This window comes from Balaenoptera ricei, chromosome 20, assembly GCF_028023285.1.
Source record: "Balaenoptera ricei isolate mBalRic1 chromosome 20, mBalRic1.hap2, whole genome shotgun sequence".
Lineage (NCBI taxonomy): Eukaryota > Metazoa > Chordata > Mammalia > Artiodactyla > Balaenopteridae > Balaenoptera > Balaenoptera ricei.
The window spans coordinates 43,094,745-43,112,418 of NC_082658.1; the positions used below are offsets into that span (position 1 = coordinate 43,094,745).

At 35.7% G+C, this 17,674-nt stretch overlaps 1 protein-coding gene across 3 annotated transcripts in view; it reads right to left on the minus strand.

Moving 5' to 3' along the window:
• Positions 1-17,674, minus strand: part of AP2B1 (adaptor related protein complex 2 subunit beta 1) — a 119,328-nt gene that overhangs the window by 58,929 nt on the left and 42,725 nt on the right. For all 3 annotated transcript variants that reach the window (XM_059908701.1, XM_059908702.1, XM_059908700.1), the window contains exons 10-13: positions 16,230-16,345; positions 14,204-14,369; positions 12,566-12,664; positions 4,864-5,123 (exon numbers count right to left, since the gene is read on the minus strand). In XM_059908701.1, coding sequence (XP_059764684.1) covers positions 4,864-5,123; positions 12,566-12,664; positions 14,204-14,369; positions 16,230-16,345 — 641 coding nt within the window. The remainder of the gene's footprint in view (positions 1-4,863; positions 5,124-12,565; positions 12,665-14,203; positions 14,370-16,229; positions 16,346-17,674) is intronic.

Sequence of the window (17,674 nt, forward strand, 5' to 3'; positions counted from 1 at the left end):
AATGATCTTAATAGGTGGTGCTGGGTCAACTGAATAGCTGCGTGGGACAAAAATGAGCCTTGACTCCTACACCTCACAACATAAATAAAAATTAGAGATAAATCAGACATAAATGTGAAGGGGAAAACCAAGAGGATTTCTATGACCTTGGAGAAGACAAAAGTTTCTACAAAAAGCTCTAACCATAAAAGAAAAAAAGTGATGAACTGGACTTCATTAAAATTAAGAACATTTCTTCTTCAAATGACACCATTAAGAGAGAGTGAGAAAAGGTATTCTCCACAGACTGGGAGAAGTTTGCAAAATATCCATCTGACAAAAGACCTGTATCCAAATTATATATAATTCCTACAAATCATTCGATCATTACACATAGAATTCCTACAAAGATGATAACTCATTATAAAATAAGGAAAAGATCAGGCATGACACAAAAAAGGATATACTAGCAGTCTATAAACATGAAAAGGTACTTGCATCTTTACTCATCAGGAAAATGCAAATTAAAACTATGAGGCACCACTACAAATCAACCAGAATGGCTAAAATTAAAATGATTGACAATACCAAGTGCTGCTAAGGATGTGGATCACCTAGAACTCTTATATATTTCTGGAAGGAGTGTGCACTGGTACAATCACTTGGGAAAACTGGCAGTATCTCCTATAGCTAAATATTCATCTATTCTATAACCCAGCAATTCCACTAAGTGTACACACAAGAGAAATGAGTATATAGGTCTACCAACAGAAATATATAGGAATGTTCATAGCAGCTTTCTCCATAAGAGCCCCAAACTGGAAACAACCCAAAGATACATCAACAGCAGATATAAATAAATTGTGGCATATGCAGGCAATGGGATACTATGCACTAATAAATAGGAACACACAACTGATAACACGGCATTAGAGTAGTCTCAGATATTATACTGTGCAAAAAAGCTAGACACAGAAGAGCAAATGCTGTATGGTTCCATTTACATGATGTTCAAGAAGAGGCAAAACTAATCTACAGTGATAGAAATCAAAACAGTGGTTATCTCTGGAGGGTGGATATAACAGCAAAATGGCATGAGGAGTCTTCTGGGGTGCTGGAAATATCCTGTATCTGATCAGAGTGGCGGTTATATGAGTGTATGCACACATAAAAATCTATTGAGCTATACACTAAAGATTAGTGCACTAATACTAAGATTATTATAAATGACATATTAATTTAAAAAGTGAAAAAAAAAACAAAGAAAATTTCAGGTTCAGATGGCTTCACTGTGAATTATTCCAAACATTTAAGCAAAAAGTAAAACCAATCTTAGATAAACTTTAAAGTAGAATAGAGAATGACAATTGAAAAAATCTGAAGTAGTTCAGTTTTATTGAATGTTAAGGAATTACCCCTAATTTTGGCTTGATAATATATTGTGATTTTTTTTAAAGTCCTTATCTTTGAGAGATACCAAGTAAAGTACTTATTGTTGAAGTGATATGAGGTCTGGAATTTAATTTAAAATACTCCAGCTCCCTCAAAAAAAAAATTTGTGGGGGTGATAAATGAAACAAAATTGGCAAAATACTGATGACTGTTGAAGCTGAGTGATGAGTACACGTGTTTGTTATACCATTCTATCTTCTATGTTTCCTAAGATTTATATAATTTTTTAAAAACTAAAAAACCACTATAAAAATTCCATTAATAAACAAATGCTTTCTTAAAAAATGAAAACCCTAGGTAGGTTCTGACAACGCTTGAACAAAGAAGAATGAAGAATCAAACTCAGAAAAAACAAAAACGAAGAAGCGAAAGACTAGTGATGCTCCTTATAAGAGGAACCTGGAGGGATGATGGGGAAAATAATATGCTGCTTTCAATTCTGTTAAGTTTCAAGTGAGAAAAACAAGTAGGGAAGTCCAACAGACAGCTAAGGAAAAGGGACTGGCAGTCAGAGTTACAGAAGTAAACTTGGGAAGAAATTCACACACACACCTCAGGTGAAATGAGCAGAGTAACACCAGGGTGCTGTGGTAAGAGCAGGGCGTCTAGAATAAGACGACTAGGACCAAGCGCTGGCTCCACTAATTACCACTTGCATGCATCACCTTGGGCAAGTGAAAACCTCTCTGAGACAAAGCTTCCTCACCGATAAAATTAACAAAACAAAATTAACAGAATATATCAGTGGTAACTGTGCTTAGAAGATAAACCGCCTAAGGGAATACACAGAGAAGGTTCAGAAGGAGCCTTGTGATACAACCAGAGAAGAGAAGGAACACAAAACTGCAAAGATTAAAGAGAGAAAAACAATCTAAAAAAAAGAGGACTTAGGAGGAAAAAGTGTCAAGGAAGCCAAAAGGAGACGTATCTAGACTGGGGAGAGGGTGGGTACAAATAAAGCCAAAAATTAATAAGGAAGTCAAAAGGGGAAACAATTTCATATACACCTAGCAAGAAATATATGAAATCTCCATAAAGGGTATCCTCTGCCCATGAAATTCTATCATCTCTCAACATGTACCGTTTGGGAAATGTGACAAAACACATGGATTTATCAGCACCTTTAAATAGAAGGCAGAATAGGCACATATTTTCCTCCACTCTAATAGACAGGTAAGAGTATTATGAGAAGACAAAAGTGAGTTAGATGAAAAGAAGTAAATGATCTTACAGCTTCTACAAATTAAGAACATGATAAATCATTATTATGTATTTTTTCTAAACGGAAGACACAAGAAAACTAACATGAAAATCTTTCCCCATTGTGAAGGCATGGGAAATAACTGCATAAAACTGTCATCAAAGCAGTATTTTTAAAAGGTGAGATATTTCCAAGTTAGACAACTATTTACCATCTCACGCCCACAGAGCAGCTGACAAGTATAGTAAGCAATACTCAACTAAAAAGCACTTTTCCCTTTCCCAAGTGATTTTAAAAGACCTCATGAAGTAAGCATTTTTAAGCCTCTAAGGTTTTATGGTGCAAATGCATTTCATGTCAGAGGCATATCACTTATTACCCTTAGGACGCAGAAGAAAGCTAGGTGATGTCAGTACTCTTACAGACATGCCATTGCGGCAACATACCCATATTTATTTCAAAGGGGATTTTTCTGCACTTGTGTTTCTTTTTTAAAAACAAAAAACAAGCACAAATGGACAAAAAGGTCATCCAAAAAGGAACCACATAAGGAATTGTGAAGGTAACAAATTGAAGGCTATTCATCTGATAAAGACTTTACGTAAGAGACTGTGCTTCTTTTTACATAGTTCAAATATTGGTTCTCTCTTTGTGTTCTAGGAAGAGTTGTTTTTGTTTGTTGATTTGTTTCACTTTCCCCATCCCATTTGAGGGTCAAAGTTATCAGGAGAAAGGTAATTTAAATGGCAAACAACAGAAAGTCCGTATCTATTTATCAAAACTTGAAGCACAGACTGGGAGATGTACTTAGAAGTTAAATGGTCATATCTAGCAAATGTTAAATATGCTTGCCTACGAGGTCAAACACGCTGTAACGAGGCCTGATTCTCATGAAACCACAAGTTTCCTTTGGGTGAAAATCACAGCACTGCCCTAAAACCAAAGATTCAACTCAAGGGCTAATGAAAGATTAATAATCATTTTCTTGGGTACTGCCCTTTTCTTTTTGTTTATCTGTGTCCATAGTCTGTTAAAACAGAGCTACAGTATTATAAACGTTGACTACACTAATTTGTAAAGCAATAAATCCTACACTCTGGCTATTCATGAACCACTTAAACAGCAATATATATTAGACAATATGAGACACTCATGAACGGTGGAAGTGCAGGTACTCTGAACACTCAGAGATAAATTCTACTTAGATTTGAGGTTTATTATAATTAATGAAGGAAGGAGATTCTGAAAAGATTCCAAGATACCCATTGTAAGAGTTTATTAGAGTACTGCTCCTCCCAAATTAAAATTTTAAGGTTATCTATAAAGCAAGAGTTCCATGTTACCTGACAGTCTGTTCATAATAACATTTCCTTACTGATATGGAGTAATTTATTCTGGTAAAAAAGGTACAGGCAACTGAACAACTATGTCTACACAGAATCTAGGCTGCTCTTATAAAACAATCCTGCAAACATTATTTCATTAACAGCTAGCTTTACAGCATAAGAGAAGCAGTATCTGCTAACTTCATCCATAAGCTTGAACCAAAGTTACAGTAAAGGATAAAAATAGCTAAATGTATACATGGGCGGACCTCATTTTATTGCACTTTGCAGATATTGCAGTCTTTACAAATTCAAAGTTTGTGGCAACCCTGCATTGTCAGATGATGATAAGTATTTTTTAGCAATACAGTATTTTTAAATTAAGGTATGTAGACTTTTTTTTTTAGACATAATACTATTGCACATTTAATAGACTACAGTATAGTATAGACATAACTTTTATATGCACTGAAAAAATAACAACAAAAAAATTCATCACTTCAAAAAAAAACACAACAAAAAAATTCACCACTTCATCGCAGTGGTCTGGAACTGAAGTGCACTATCTTGTGGTATGCCTGTACAGGCTTTTTACCAAGTTTTCAACTCTGGGAAATTTTCTAGCCTCATCTTTCTGGAGACTTAAGCAACTTTCAAACTTTATCCATTTAGAAAATCTTCACCACAATTTTCTAAAGGCATAACCTTACCTACCCTGAGATTAGAACACAGAGGGGCCTTTTAACCCATTGTGTGTGGTCACTAGTATTCAGATGAAGCCTCCAGGGCAGTAGAGTAGGTTTGCCAAATGCATAGCAAATTTTTCTAGGCTATAAAAGCTTGAGGAAGACCAACTTCGTCTAAACAGAGAATCACTTCTCACTCAAACCTAGTTTACCTGCTTACCTCCCATGATGTATTGGCAAGTGTTTGCGATGGATTCCATGACTTCCTTCCACAAAAGCATTGGGCGGCTTATGGTATACTGAGGCCAAAGAACCAATGTGGCAGATGAGCTCATCCAACAGAGTTGGCTCAATAAGATCTGTCTCCTCAGAGATCAGTGGCTTCTCAGACAAGACTACTTCTTTGGCTGTGACAGGATCAGTTGAGAGAAGGCGCCAATAAATATAGCCTCGGTCTCGAAGGTCAGGATTATCAGAATCCTAATGAAAAGGCAATGGCAAGAAGGTTTAAATGTAACCTTTCTCCATACAGAAAGCCAAACTACTGGATTTATTATCAAGGCAATGCTGAAGTGATTTACGTAGAGTTGGCCGTTAAGAAGATATTTAGACTCCATATATTGTTAATATAGTCATAATTCTATAATCTCTAATGTTTCAAAGAATTTAAATATAAATTGAAGTGGGTTAGTTCTAAGACTCAAATTCAAAATGAAGTTGGGAAAAGGAAAATAAAGTTTAAGCCAGTAAAAATCAACTGCTTATGATGGCCTCAGGACATAAAAATAATGTTTTTAACTGCTTTAATATTAGCAGGATTATTCATGAAACACATCTTACATATATTTCACCCATACCTTCTTTCTTCATTCAAATATTTATTAAGTATCTCCTATGGAGACACTGGCTAGGCCCTGGAAATAAAGAGACAACAACACAGTGTCTGACTTCAATGAGCTCAGCTCAGTGCCTGACTTCAATAAGCTAATTATTACAATATAGTATGAGAGGTACTATTACCTAAATAATAAAAAAAACTGTTAAAGAGAGCACATAACTAAGTGCTTCTAAAAGGGGTGACACTTGAATTTAGTGGTCTCGTTTTTTTTTTGTGGCTGTTTAAAAATAATTTTATACATGGTCATGGCTAAGAAAAATTTATTATCAATGACACATCACAATTTAGAAATGTATAATATAACAATAAGTCTCCCCCTATCATCCAACCCTACCCCACCTTAACTCCCCATCCCCAAAATAGCCATATTAACAGTGCACTATATATCTTACCAGAGAGCTCCCACACATACATATATTTATTTTATACAAAACCAGTTTCATAGTATATATACTGCTCCTCAAGCTGCTTTCCATATTGGCACATACAGCTGGCATTTTCCACTGTATATGCAGCACTGCATCATTATTTACTAGTGTCCTACTGATGAACATTTAGACTGCTGCCTCTTTCTCCCTCCTTCCTACCATTTATTTTTGCAATCATTACAAAGTGGCAATAAATATCCTGGTATCCACCTCTCAGAATGTCTATATAGTGGCATTCATTTATGCATGAATTGTTCCAGTGGTATCATGTTATTAAAGGCAACAATCAGTCCCATTTCAATTTCTGTATTTAAAACACATACAAAAATATTTTCTTTAAACTAGGCCAAGGTTTTCCCCATGAGTTTCTACATAAGCAGATGAACTGGTTTATAATTTAGCCATTTAAGACATGTATCATTCAGCTCAATACCGGAAGTGACCCTGATGGTTTTACATAGATTTTCTTAATCATGTATTATTTAATTTGCACTCAAAATGGAGTGCTGGTTAAAAACAAAAAAGCATAAAGAACACTGAGATACAAGCTAATACAGTATAAAAATGGTAAATTTTACCTCAAGATAATCTTTATCACATTCATAGGTTGCATTATTCTAATAGAAATGCACCTATACATGTATTATTTATATCAAAATGTTTGTAGTATTTGAAATGCCAGGGTTAAAAAAAGGAAACAGTGATACTATCCAATTTAAATGAGTTTGTTTTGTTGCTTCTTGGGAGGGGGGCTAATTTGCTCCTGAGGAAGTGTTTATAAATAGCAGCCTGAAACCTCCTCACTTAGATTTTCATTCGGAAACAAAGCTTGAATATTATGAAACATAAACAAGTTGATTTTTTAAAAGAGCAGAATACAAGTTTCTCCAAGTATCATATCAGGAAAGCAATCCTCTGCCCAGCTTTTATTGATATTTAAATTAAAGTTAAATTTTAATCTGTATATTCAGTCCCCAAAGCATGTCATTTAAAATTTGTAGACTATGCTTTTTATTACACAGTGAAAATGAACACTACACATCACTTAACTGGGAAAACTTAATTTGCCTTTATATAGTAGTAAAGTTGTTAAACATATTAAAATAAACTATATAATACAGCTTAATAATATATTTATCAAAATTATTTTTTTTTTAACTTCAAATTATTTCTCTCATATAGCCAGTACATATGTAACCAAATGGCCAAAAAAAAATTCCTGTGGGGATTCACAAAATATATACTTCTGTGAAAAAAGCTTGAGTCCCCCCACAAATTCAAAACACTGCAACAGGACAAACTTCTGGAGATAGAATCACTGGATCAAAGGGTATACGTACTGTAAATCTTAACAGACACTGACTTAAAAATTTAGTCCTATGAGAAATGAGAAAATGAGTGCAAATTTTCCAGGACTGGAAGTGAAGAGTGGGCAAGGATCTCCACTGTCCAAACTCAGTTATCCTGAGGGGTGACCTGTTAGGACTACTATCAGCTGGCTTTCACTGCCTCACTGTTCACATGGAGACCACGATAAATCAGGCCCAGACAAGGCTAATGACAAGAAAATAGAAACTTTTTATGATTTTAAGGTGCCATTATGTGTTTGGTGACTCAGAAAATTTGGTTTCGGATCTATTGTACTGCTAGTCTGATAGGCCCCTGTAAGGATCTCGAGAAAATAGTGTATTTCCAAAAATTTGAGAGCTTCCAAAACAATTCTTACCAGGCAAGCTCTGAAACAGTAATTCTCAAACTATAATGTGCATCAACATTTTAACACACCAGGAAAGCCACTGAAAGTGAAGATTCCAGAGTTTCTGATTCATTATGTCAGAAGTGGGGCCCAGGAACTTTTTATTTCTAACAAGCAGCACAGGTGATTTTGATGATGACGGTCTCTAGTTCACAGATGGAAAAACTAAGGTGAAGACTTCTTTTCCATGTACTAAAAAGAGTAATTACTAAAGTTTGGACACTTTTATGTGTATTCTTTACTAATTCCTCTAAAACTATCAAAGCGAAAAAGACAAATCTTTGAAATAAAGCCATGGGTTCAAGGGTTGGTTTTCTTTTCCCCTAATAATATTTCTAATTATACCACCATTTTATTTAAAATTAGAAGCACAAAGATTTCACATATCCTTCACTGAATTCTCAGAATAAATACACAATAGGATTAAGTCTACTATAAAGACAGAACAGTAGTATGACAGAGAAATTTGCCCAGTCACGTCCTGAACCAGTGGATGTAGCAGAAACAGAACCCCACCACCCAATTCAAATTAACATAACTCAGCAGATCATGCTGCCCTCAACTTAAATATTTATGGCTGGTAACATAAATATTAAATTAGGTTCTTATTTCACGAACTTCAGAAAAAAATTCCAGAGGAAAATTCCAGTGGAAAAGACTTATATAAATGTGCTTATTCTATTATGCTAATGCCTCAGATTTCATTAACTGGACAGAAAAGGCCAGTCTAGAGAAACTGTTTATTAATTATTTATAGCCAAATATGAAATAATCATCCACAATAATCTTAAAACCTCTCAGTTCACTTATTTATACTGGCTTATGCACAACAATGCTTCAGGCAGGGAAGACAGGGAATGCGTATTCTCAAAAGTCATTCTTAACTTTCAGACTTGAGAAGCAGCACTAACAGAGTAGAAAAGGGCAAAGACTCTGGAGCCAGGCTACTTGGGTTTGAGTCCTAGTTCCATCCCATACTAACTGGGCCGGCCTCTCTATGTCTCAGTTTCCTCACCTATAAAATGGGAAGAGTAACAGTATTAACCCTTACTGAAAGCCTGGCACATAGTAAGCACTATACAGATGATTGTTGTTACTAAGATTCTCTACTAGTCCTTGTACAGAAAATCTAGAATTAGGAACGTCTGATGGTTTATTTATACCCTGCCCTGTTCTAGAAAAGGATTTAGCAAAGCTTATAAAAATACATCTAAGGCTAGAGAACATAAATTAGAAGCAAAGGCAGAAAAATGCAAGCCACAATGACCCACACATTTTCTACAGGAGATCCTTAAATTTGATTCTAAGGTTTCAAACATCTGATATGAAAAACAAGTCTAGTCAGATAAGCCATTCAGAGGGGCAGTTAATTACACACTAATGCATAAGAGAATCCAAAACTGGTTAGGAATTTGTTTATGGGGTTTCATAAAGAAAAAAATATATAATGGAATAAATACTTTCATAACAGATCTAAAGAGGATAGTTTCTCATGACAACCCTTACTACAGGACGATATTAGTGTAATTCAGTAAAAACAATTCTAATAAGGGTCAAATACAATGCAGTCTAGATCCCCAGCTCTCTACTAATCTGGCTTGATTCAGTGGTAAATTTCAACATCTATAAGAACATAGGGAATCCTCCCTAAACACTTTATCTCAGGCAAATACTGTAATAAGAGTGAGTTTGAACTCTGACAAGAACCTAAAACACAGCTCTCCTATGCTGCCTGTTAAATACAGATACAGAGGCCTTAAGAGACAATGGAGATGAAGGCAGGGTTCAGAACCTGTGAATACAATGGAATCTACCAAAGACACTCACTTGATTATGAGGCTAGCCTTATCTATTCAGAAGTGAGTAGACAGGACTTCCCTGGTGGCACAGTGGTTAAGAATCTGCCTGCCAATGCAGGGGACACAGGTTTGAGCCCTGGTCTGGGAAGATCCCACATGTCGCAGAGCAACTAAGCCCATGTGCCACAACTACTGAAGCCTGTGCGCCTAGAGCCCGTGCTCCACAACAAGAGAAGCCACCGCAATGAGAAGCCTGTGCACCGCAACGAAGAGTAGCCCCTGCTCGCTGCAACTAGACAAAGCCCGTGTGCAGCAACTAAGACCCGATGCAGCCAAAAGTAAATAAATAAATAATTAAATTTAAAAAGTGAGTAGAAAAGGAGCAAAGCCAAGATTCTTTTTAGAAAATTGTTCTGACTCCATCTTAACAGAGATACAAATGGGTAATCAAGGGTCTAGACTAGGAAATCTAGAATGCTCAATATAGATAATATTAAATAACCATTGCCTTGATGGTTATGGAAATTGCTTTGCTTCAGGCAAAGGGAAGTTTTAGAAAAAACACTTCAAAGAGCTCTAACAAATAAATTTTAAAAGATGTAAAATTAATAATAGGAAAGGTGTATCTATTTTCCAATGTGGATGAATGTCAAGTGGCCTCTCAGCAGTTAAGATGATTTTGACTATTCCACACATACATAAACACAGAATCTTCAGTTTGGCTGAGGCATGAATCTGTCACACAATGTAAGCCGAGACAGTCTCTTACCTGCTGAGTGATTCTAGGTCACCACCCAGCACTCCCACCTCTACTTTTTCTCTTTCCTTCTTATTTTCTACTTCTTGTGGTAACTTTCACGGAGGGCCAAATATTGCTGACGCTTTGAAACGTGGCCGTCAGGGGAGAGTAAAAAATTTGGGATACTTTAATAAACAGAAATCCCATGATTCTTGAAGAAAATGAGATTTCTGAGAAAGCTAAGAGACTGTATAAATATGTATTTATCTGTGTTTAGGGAGTTTTCTGAAGTGTTAGTACATAGGCCTCGTTAAAATCAAGTTTACTATATTACCATCTAGAATAAACACAAGACTTCTTTGAGTCTGGTTAATTTATACAGAGCTCTTTCTTTCATACAAAGCAGAGAGGCTCCAGGGCCTGTAGCAAAAGACAGAAATGAACTTCAAGGCCCTAAGATGAAGTCAAGTACATGGCTAATTTAATGGCAATCACCCTACAGAGTCTGTAATAAGCACTACATAATTAAGAAGGGGCAATTTCTATTCCAAATGGCCCCCTGTAGATGACCTATTAAACATTAACGTGAAAATTAACGTCTAACCTAAACTACTTTGATTCAGAAGATGACCAATTTCTGCTCTTAGTGCCAAGACACGCCTCATCAGTGATGACAACCTCCCAGTCCACTTTTCATGGACAGATGGTGAGCCATGGCCTGCCCTTGACTCCACATACTCATATGGATGCTTCTTCACACTAACCATAATGGGGTCAAGTGAAGGTTTAGAGACTTGGGGAAATAGCACATTAAAAAAGTTCATTCATTATTTGTTGGAGAAATGGAGAAAACTGAGGTATAAGGGGTGGAGTGGGACACCTCAATTTTCTGTGAAGTGAATTTTCTGACATCCTTTAACTCAACTACTGTTGGTCAACTGCTTCTTAAAAGATAATCAAGCGATAATTCTCAGTAATGTTTACGTGTATCAGTAATCAGACAAGACAATTATCTTAATTTTTAGTTTCAGGTCTTCTTCACATTTGAGTTCATTGACTGTAAAACATCTGTACTTGAATCAAGTGTCAGAAAGTAGCCTTTGACTCTAGCAGTTTTCTTGGCTGTATTTTTTTTCAGAGTTGTAGAGCATATTCTATAAACAATTTAATTATGTTGTCTGCTTTATAGTATTCCATTAAGTATTCAAATGCCTTACCTGCCTGTCAAACTTCTTTTCCTTAAAATGGATTCCTGGCATTTCTAAAATTAAATACTGTCAGAGGAAAGAAGAACTTTGCATTTATCAATGTACCAAATGATGCGCTTTGACCACTTAACAGATGATGTATTGCCAACTATTCAAGGTTCACATTTGTGGTCTCAGTTTGGAACTGGGTTTTAAGAAGTGTACTAAGTGCACACCCCAACCGTACTAATTAATTACAGGATTTACCATATTTAGTCCTCCAATTGTGCTCATTATTGATATGAAATAAAGCTCTCCAGAGCAAAAAAAAAAAAGGAAAGATGACAGCTCAGAACTAGGTTAAAGAACTATAAAAGAGTTCAAATTTTGTTAATATACAACTATAAAGAGATGAAAGAGGAAAATGGTAAATTGAATATCTGAATCACATTCCATGTGTAAACACACATCGTAACTCTTGACAGCCTGCTAAAGCCAGCCTGTTCTCAAATTCAATTAAGAACATTACTGGATCATGATGGACTGATCATTATACTAGTTACATCAGAAAAAGCAATTACTTTGATTTCTGTGTATCCAGCTGGTTGCCACATTCCTGAAATCAGAACCCTCCCTAAAAGGACCAAAAATACTAAATAATTAAGGAAGCAGCATTAGCACTTTAAAATTACTTAAAGAGAAAGGCAACTTGTCTAGAAGGTAGAACAGCACACGAGATATTTATCAAAGCATTTACCATCTCTACAGGGTACTTTCATTTGAAAGCTGAAATTAAGTCCCCAGAAGGAGATACTGTGAGACTCAATGTCATTTTCACAAAGTCATGTCCTTCATTAACACTAAAGAGTCTAAGTTCAATTTTCATGAATTATCATTAAAACTGGAGTCAGTCAATTCATTTACAAGCCATACAACCAGTTCTAATTCAGTAGAATATGTAAAAGAGGCACTGTTTTTATTTTTTTAACAGAATCTAAAGACTGCACTCCTTCCGTTTAAAATCTCTGCAAATGAACCTTCTTGGGAGAAGTTACACAATTTCCTAGAATTTAAAACAAGACAAATCAACTCCATGCTTTTTTCAGATTTCTTACCTGTGTTGCCAAACTCAAGACCTGCTGTACCAGCTCCTGCGTTTCTGATGGTTTCTTGAGAAACAGCTTCACTATGGCAGTAAGCAGAGTGAGCTGTACCTAAGCAAATGTAATTTAATAGGTAGTGAAAGGCATTTGCATTATTCCACACCATGAATTCCAAAGTGGTATTTTCCCAAATATGACTTACTATGAGGTCTTTCTGATTTTGATTAAGAAACAAAGGTTAAAACTCAGCCAATATCAACAATAGCAGTAAAAGGTTTTCATCAACTGAAAACTCACTAGCCTCCTATCTCCAAATTGAACTTTTTGGCATCAAAAACTGCTGGTTTGTTTCTGGCCCAGATAATCACCTGTATTTCTTAAAGTACATGCTAACATACTGATGGCAATAAAACTGGTTCCTGACCAAATTCTTTATTATTTACTTCCACCAAAAGCTACAACTTCTAGGGAATTAGGGAATCATTTATCATACTGAGGCAAGAGCCAAGACAGTAGAATTATGCCAGATCACAACCAATTAAGAGTGGCATGCTAGGGCTTCCCTGGTGGCGCAGTGGTTGAGAGTCTGCCTGCTAATGCAGGGGACACGGGTTCGAGCCCTGGTCCAGGAAGATCCCACATGCCGTGGAGCAACTAAGCCCATGTGCCACAACTACTGAAGCCTGCGTGCCTAGAGCCTGTGCTCCACAACAAGAGAAGCCACCACAATGAGAAGCCCTCGCACCGCAATGAAGAGTGGCCCCTGCTCGCGGCAACTAGAGAAAGCCCGCGCACAGCAACGGAAGACCCAATACAGCCAAAAATAGATAAATAAATAAATAAATCTATTAAAAAAAAAAAGAATAAAATTTTAAAAATAATAATTAAAAAAAAAAAAAAAAGAGTCGCCTGCCGAACCATGAAACTACTGGCTGGTATATGTTCCTTGTAGGGCCTATTAAAATTACTATGATAGATTACACACATGAACAATTTGCAGTGAGTACAAATGCCGGGGAAAAAGGTTTAATAATTTATCTGCTTCTCTGGGCCTTTGACTCGAAGGTCTCTCAGTTTTGGTAGAAGACAGACAAAAGATGGGAAGGAGTCTAACCACCCACAAAGAATCTTTTCAAACTGCACATGCCAGCCTTCACCCCAGACAAAAACCCCAGCTGCAACTGAGCCACAACCATTACTAACAGTAATGGGTAATCATCTTTAGGTGACAGAAAATGAAAAAGTAATAACTACTGCTCTAAGTCAGTAGTTGTCAAAGTGCGGTTCTGGACCAGCAGCAGCAATAGCAACACCACCCTCAACCTTGTAAGAAATGAACATGCTTAGGCCCATCTCAGACCTACTGACTCAGAAACTCTAGGGGTGGGGCCCAGCAACCTGTCCTTTAACACAGGTTAAACACCAGTGCTTAGGTGCTTCTAAGGCTCATTAAAGTTTGAGAACCATTGTCTAAATTAGGCAGGCTTGTTCCAACAGAAGTTAGCACAACTGAAAAAGGTCACCCCTTTTGGGAGAAAAATGAACATACTATATGTGTATATAAATTCGCACACACGAAACTGCCTAACCTTTACCTTTCCTGAAATCGTCCCCAAAACATCCAATACATAGATATAGATGGGAACTTACCTGGGTGCTTTCATCATGAAAACCTTCCAGGAAGCTCTCTAGTAACTCATCTGCATTGTCAATTCTTTCAGCATATTCTCCCACAATCCAAATCATAGCTGCTCGAGCATCTGGCTCATCCAGTGAGTCTAAGTTCTCACACAAAGTGGCAATGATACTTTCATATCTGATAAAACAAAATGGACTACGGTTACTGAAGGCAAAACTGAGACGTGTATTTAACAATGAAGCCTAAAAGCAAAAAACCATGGACAAGGTACCCTAAACCACCACCAAACTACAAAGACTTTTAGTCAAGAGAATGTACAGGCTTTAAAGCCAGAAAATTATAAATGTCTTCAATTTTCCTTCAATTATGTTTTAATAACTAGACCATAAATCTTTATAAAAGCTTATCAGATATTCTTTTCACAAGGAAAAACTAACCTATGGTGTAAGATAATACCACTACCTTACATTTCTCACAGTCTTTCTCATAACTAGATCAGAGAATTTTCCTATTACTTCATTTTACCTTCATCGTAGAGGAACAGAAATTCCACTTTACTATTAGGAAAATGGAGTCAGACAACAATAGCATCCAGAAACAGTAATTCTGTCTCTTATCCACCTATCTCTGCTTTCTGTAGAGATCTTTATGTTCCTTCCTCCCAAGGCACCCACACTAATGACGTGTTTCTCTAAAGAAATAAGCAATTCAAGTATTTATTTTTACAGGTCTATAGCTCTCATTCTTTACCATGTTAAATCCATCTCCTTGGCTAATGTAGTTTTAAACATCAGAATGAAATTGGATAATAAATGAGATATGGACAACTGAATAATACACTTAATTGTTTGCCCTATTTCCACTGATTAAACCAGGTTCTCGATAATGTTTTCTGAAAATTAATCTATCATAATCCCTCAGTAATACAAACCAGAAATGGACACATTTCTTTACCAAGCATATTAAGATATACACCTCCACACTTAATCAAGAAGTTTAGAAACCCAACCCTCCTCTTTCCTGGGAGAGTGGTAAAATTATATGATTCTTTTTCCAAAAATACCATTTCTAGAATTAAAAATAAATAAATAAATAAACAAATAAATATATATAGTATATATAATGCTTAATAAACCACTACCTTATTAAAATATTTCTTCTAATTCTGAGTCCACCACTAAGCTAACTAACTGCAAGTCACTTCATTTCACATTATCTTTAATGATAATCAGAAGCCTTAGTACAGTTCATCTCTATGATTATAAGGTAAAATGAGATTTAGGATGCTTATAAGATCTGCTCTTATTTCACTCTTTCAGATTCCTTAATTGTTTGCCTTCAAAAGCAAATCTGAAAAAGTATTTTTGTTTCATAACTAAGAGGCTTCAATGTGAAAATTTTTGTGGAGTGAAAATGTAGATTTTGTATATCTTAATGGAAGCAGCTACAATACTTCAGAAAAGGCCTGAAACTCTGACAATTTATTGTTGCTATATAGTAACATATAGTAATTATGTTCTATAAAAACATATAGTAATTATGTTCTATAATTTTCTACAAGTACTAGGTAACATACTACGTGAATAGTGAAGCTGTCACCTCCCTGGCTTTTACAATAAGGTGACCATATAATTTATTGTTCAAACTGAGACGTTTCTGAGAGTGAAAAGGGACACAATTATTAATTATGCCTGGTAAGAGGCGTAAAATGGATTACGCCCAGACAACCTGGAATATATGGGTATCCTTACTTAATAGTAACTTCGTCACCAAAGAATCTGGCTAACTTTAATATATGCCAATTGACAATGCATATTCAGACAGAGCTTCAATTCTTCTAAAAGTGATAAAGCAGGGTGAAAAATCAGATTTTAATCCTTGTGCTAACCAACTTATATGCTTCTGATTTTTAATAAAGTATTCAATTATGACCAGTTACTTTACAAAGACTAATTCTTACCTAGCCAACCTCAAAGTGCCTTACTTAAACATTTCCTAAATGATCTGAGGAAGAAGGGCAGAAGTATTTGGACATACTTGTTGGGGTATTTGCGGAAGATATCCCTGATGACCACAATCGCCTCTTGGACCACATAATTTACTTTGGTTTGGATGAGATCAAGCAATGTGCTTACACAGCGCTCTGCAGACTGCTGCAAAGAGGAACATAATGAGAAGTCAGATGATCTATCTAATAACACAACCTCAACATAAAAAATATTTTTTTGGAACATTCAGGTGTATCAACTGAACTAGACTAAAAGATGAGGCACTTAATTTGACCACCCTATACTAGAGGCTGGGTTATCTGATGGAGATATACAGAAGTTCTAGATATACTCCAAATTTTACTCATTACAAGAAACAGTTCAAGTGAAAAAAAATCATCTTGGATAGCCAGGATGACAGAAATGAGAAGAAAGCATAAGTCAAGGTAGGAGGAAAGAATAAGAATGAAAGGATAAGCCAAGGTAGGAGGTCTTTATCTGCAGTTCATGAATGAGCACAGACAGAAGGCATCTTTAAACCTCTTGAAATGAAACTGCCAAATTTCATTTGTGCACACAAGCATATGTTCCTGGGAGAAGGTTTACAGTTTTCATTATATTTTCAAAGTTATCTGTGACTCACAAAACTCTAAGAAAAATCTGCCATCTTCTGGGCTATATAACTGAAAGTCTATGGCCTTAGATAAACTGCAATTTTCCACAGCCTATGGTTCATCTATAAAATAGAATTTAATCTATTAGTCTTTTATTAATGAAGGGAATACGGAAGAATACAAGTGACAAAACTAATGTATTGAAACAGTAAGTCATAGTTTTTAAAAGAAGGGTTCCAGAAGAGAGATCCTAAAAACCAAGGACTGATTTATCATATATTACAATGTATTATGATGGGTCATTCCATTATATGCCTCCTGATAAGATGCAATAGGAAATACACAGCAGCATCTAAGAGGTATTCTTGCCAAAAACACTGAACATGAATATTACCAAGCCTCTAGATTTAATTGTCTAAAGGGGATGAAGGAATGAGATAAACAACATCACTAAAATACTATCAGCCAAATCTAGACTCTGGAAAATTCTACAAGCCTAATGATCTAGTCCTTTCAATAAATGGCACCCAAATAAATAAGTAAAGACTTAAGAGACATATTAACCAAATGTAATGTATAGCTAGTTCTTGTTTAGATTTTGATTTGAACAAGGCAACTGTAAGAAGACATTTAGACACAATTAAGGAAAACTGAACATGGACTAGGTATTCAATGAGATTAAGAGTTACTGTTTGTTGAGTATGGTAACGATATAATGACAATTTTTTTTTTAGAGGATCTTATCTATTAGATATACACATTGGACTACTCTAATAAGATCATATCTGAGATCTGCATTAAAATATAACAGTAACCCACTCCCTTGAAGGGGGAGGGAGAGGGAGAAGATCAAATGGGAACAGCAATGTGTTGATATTTG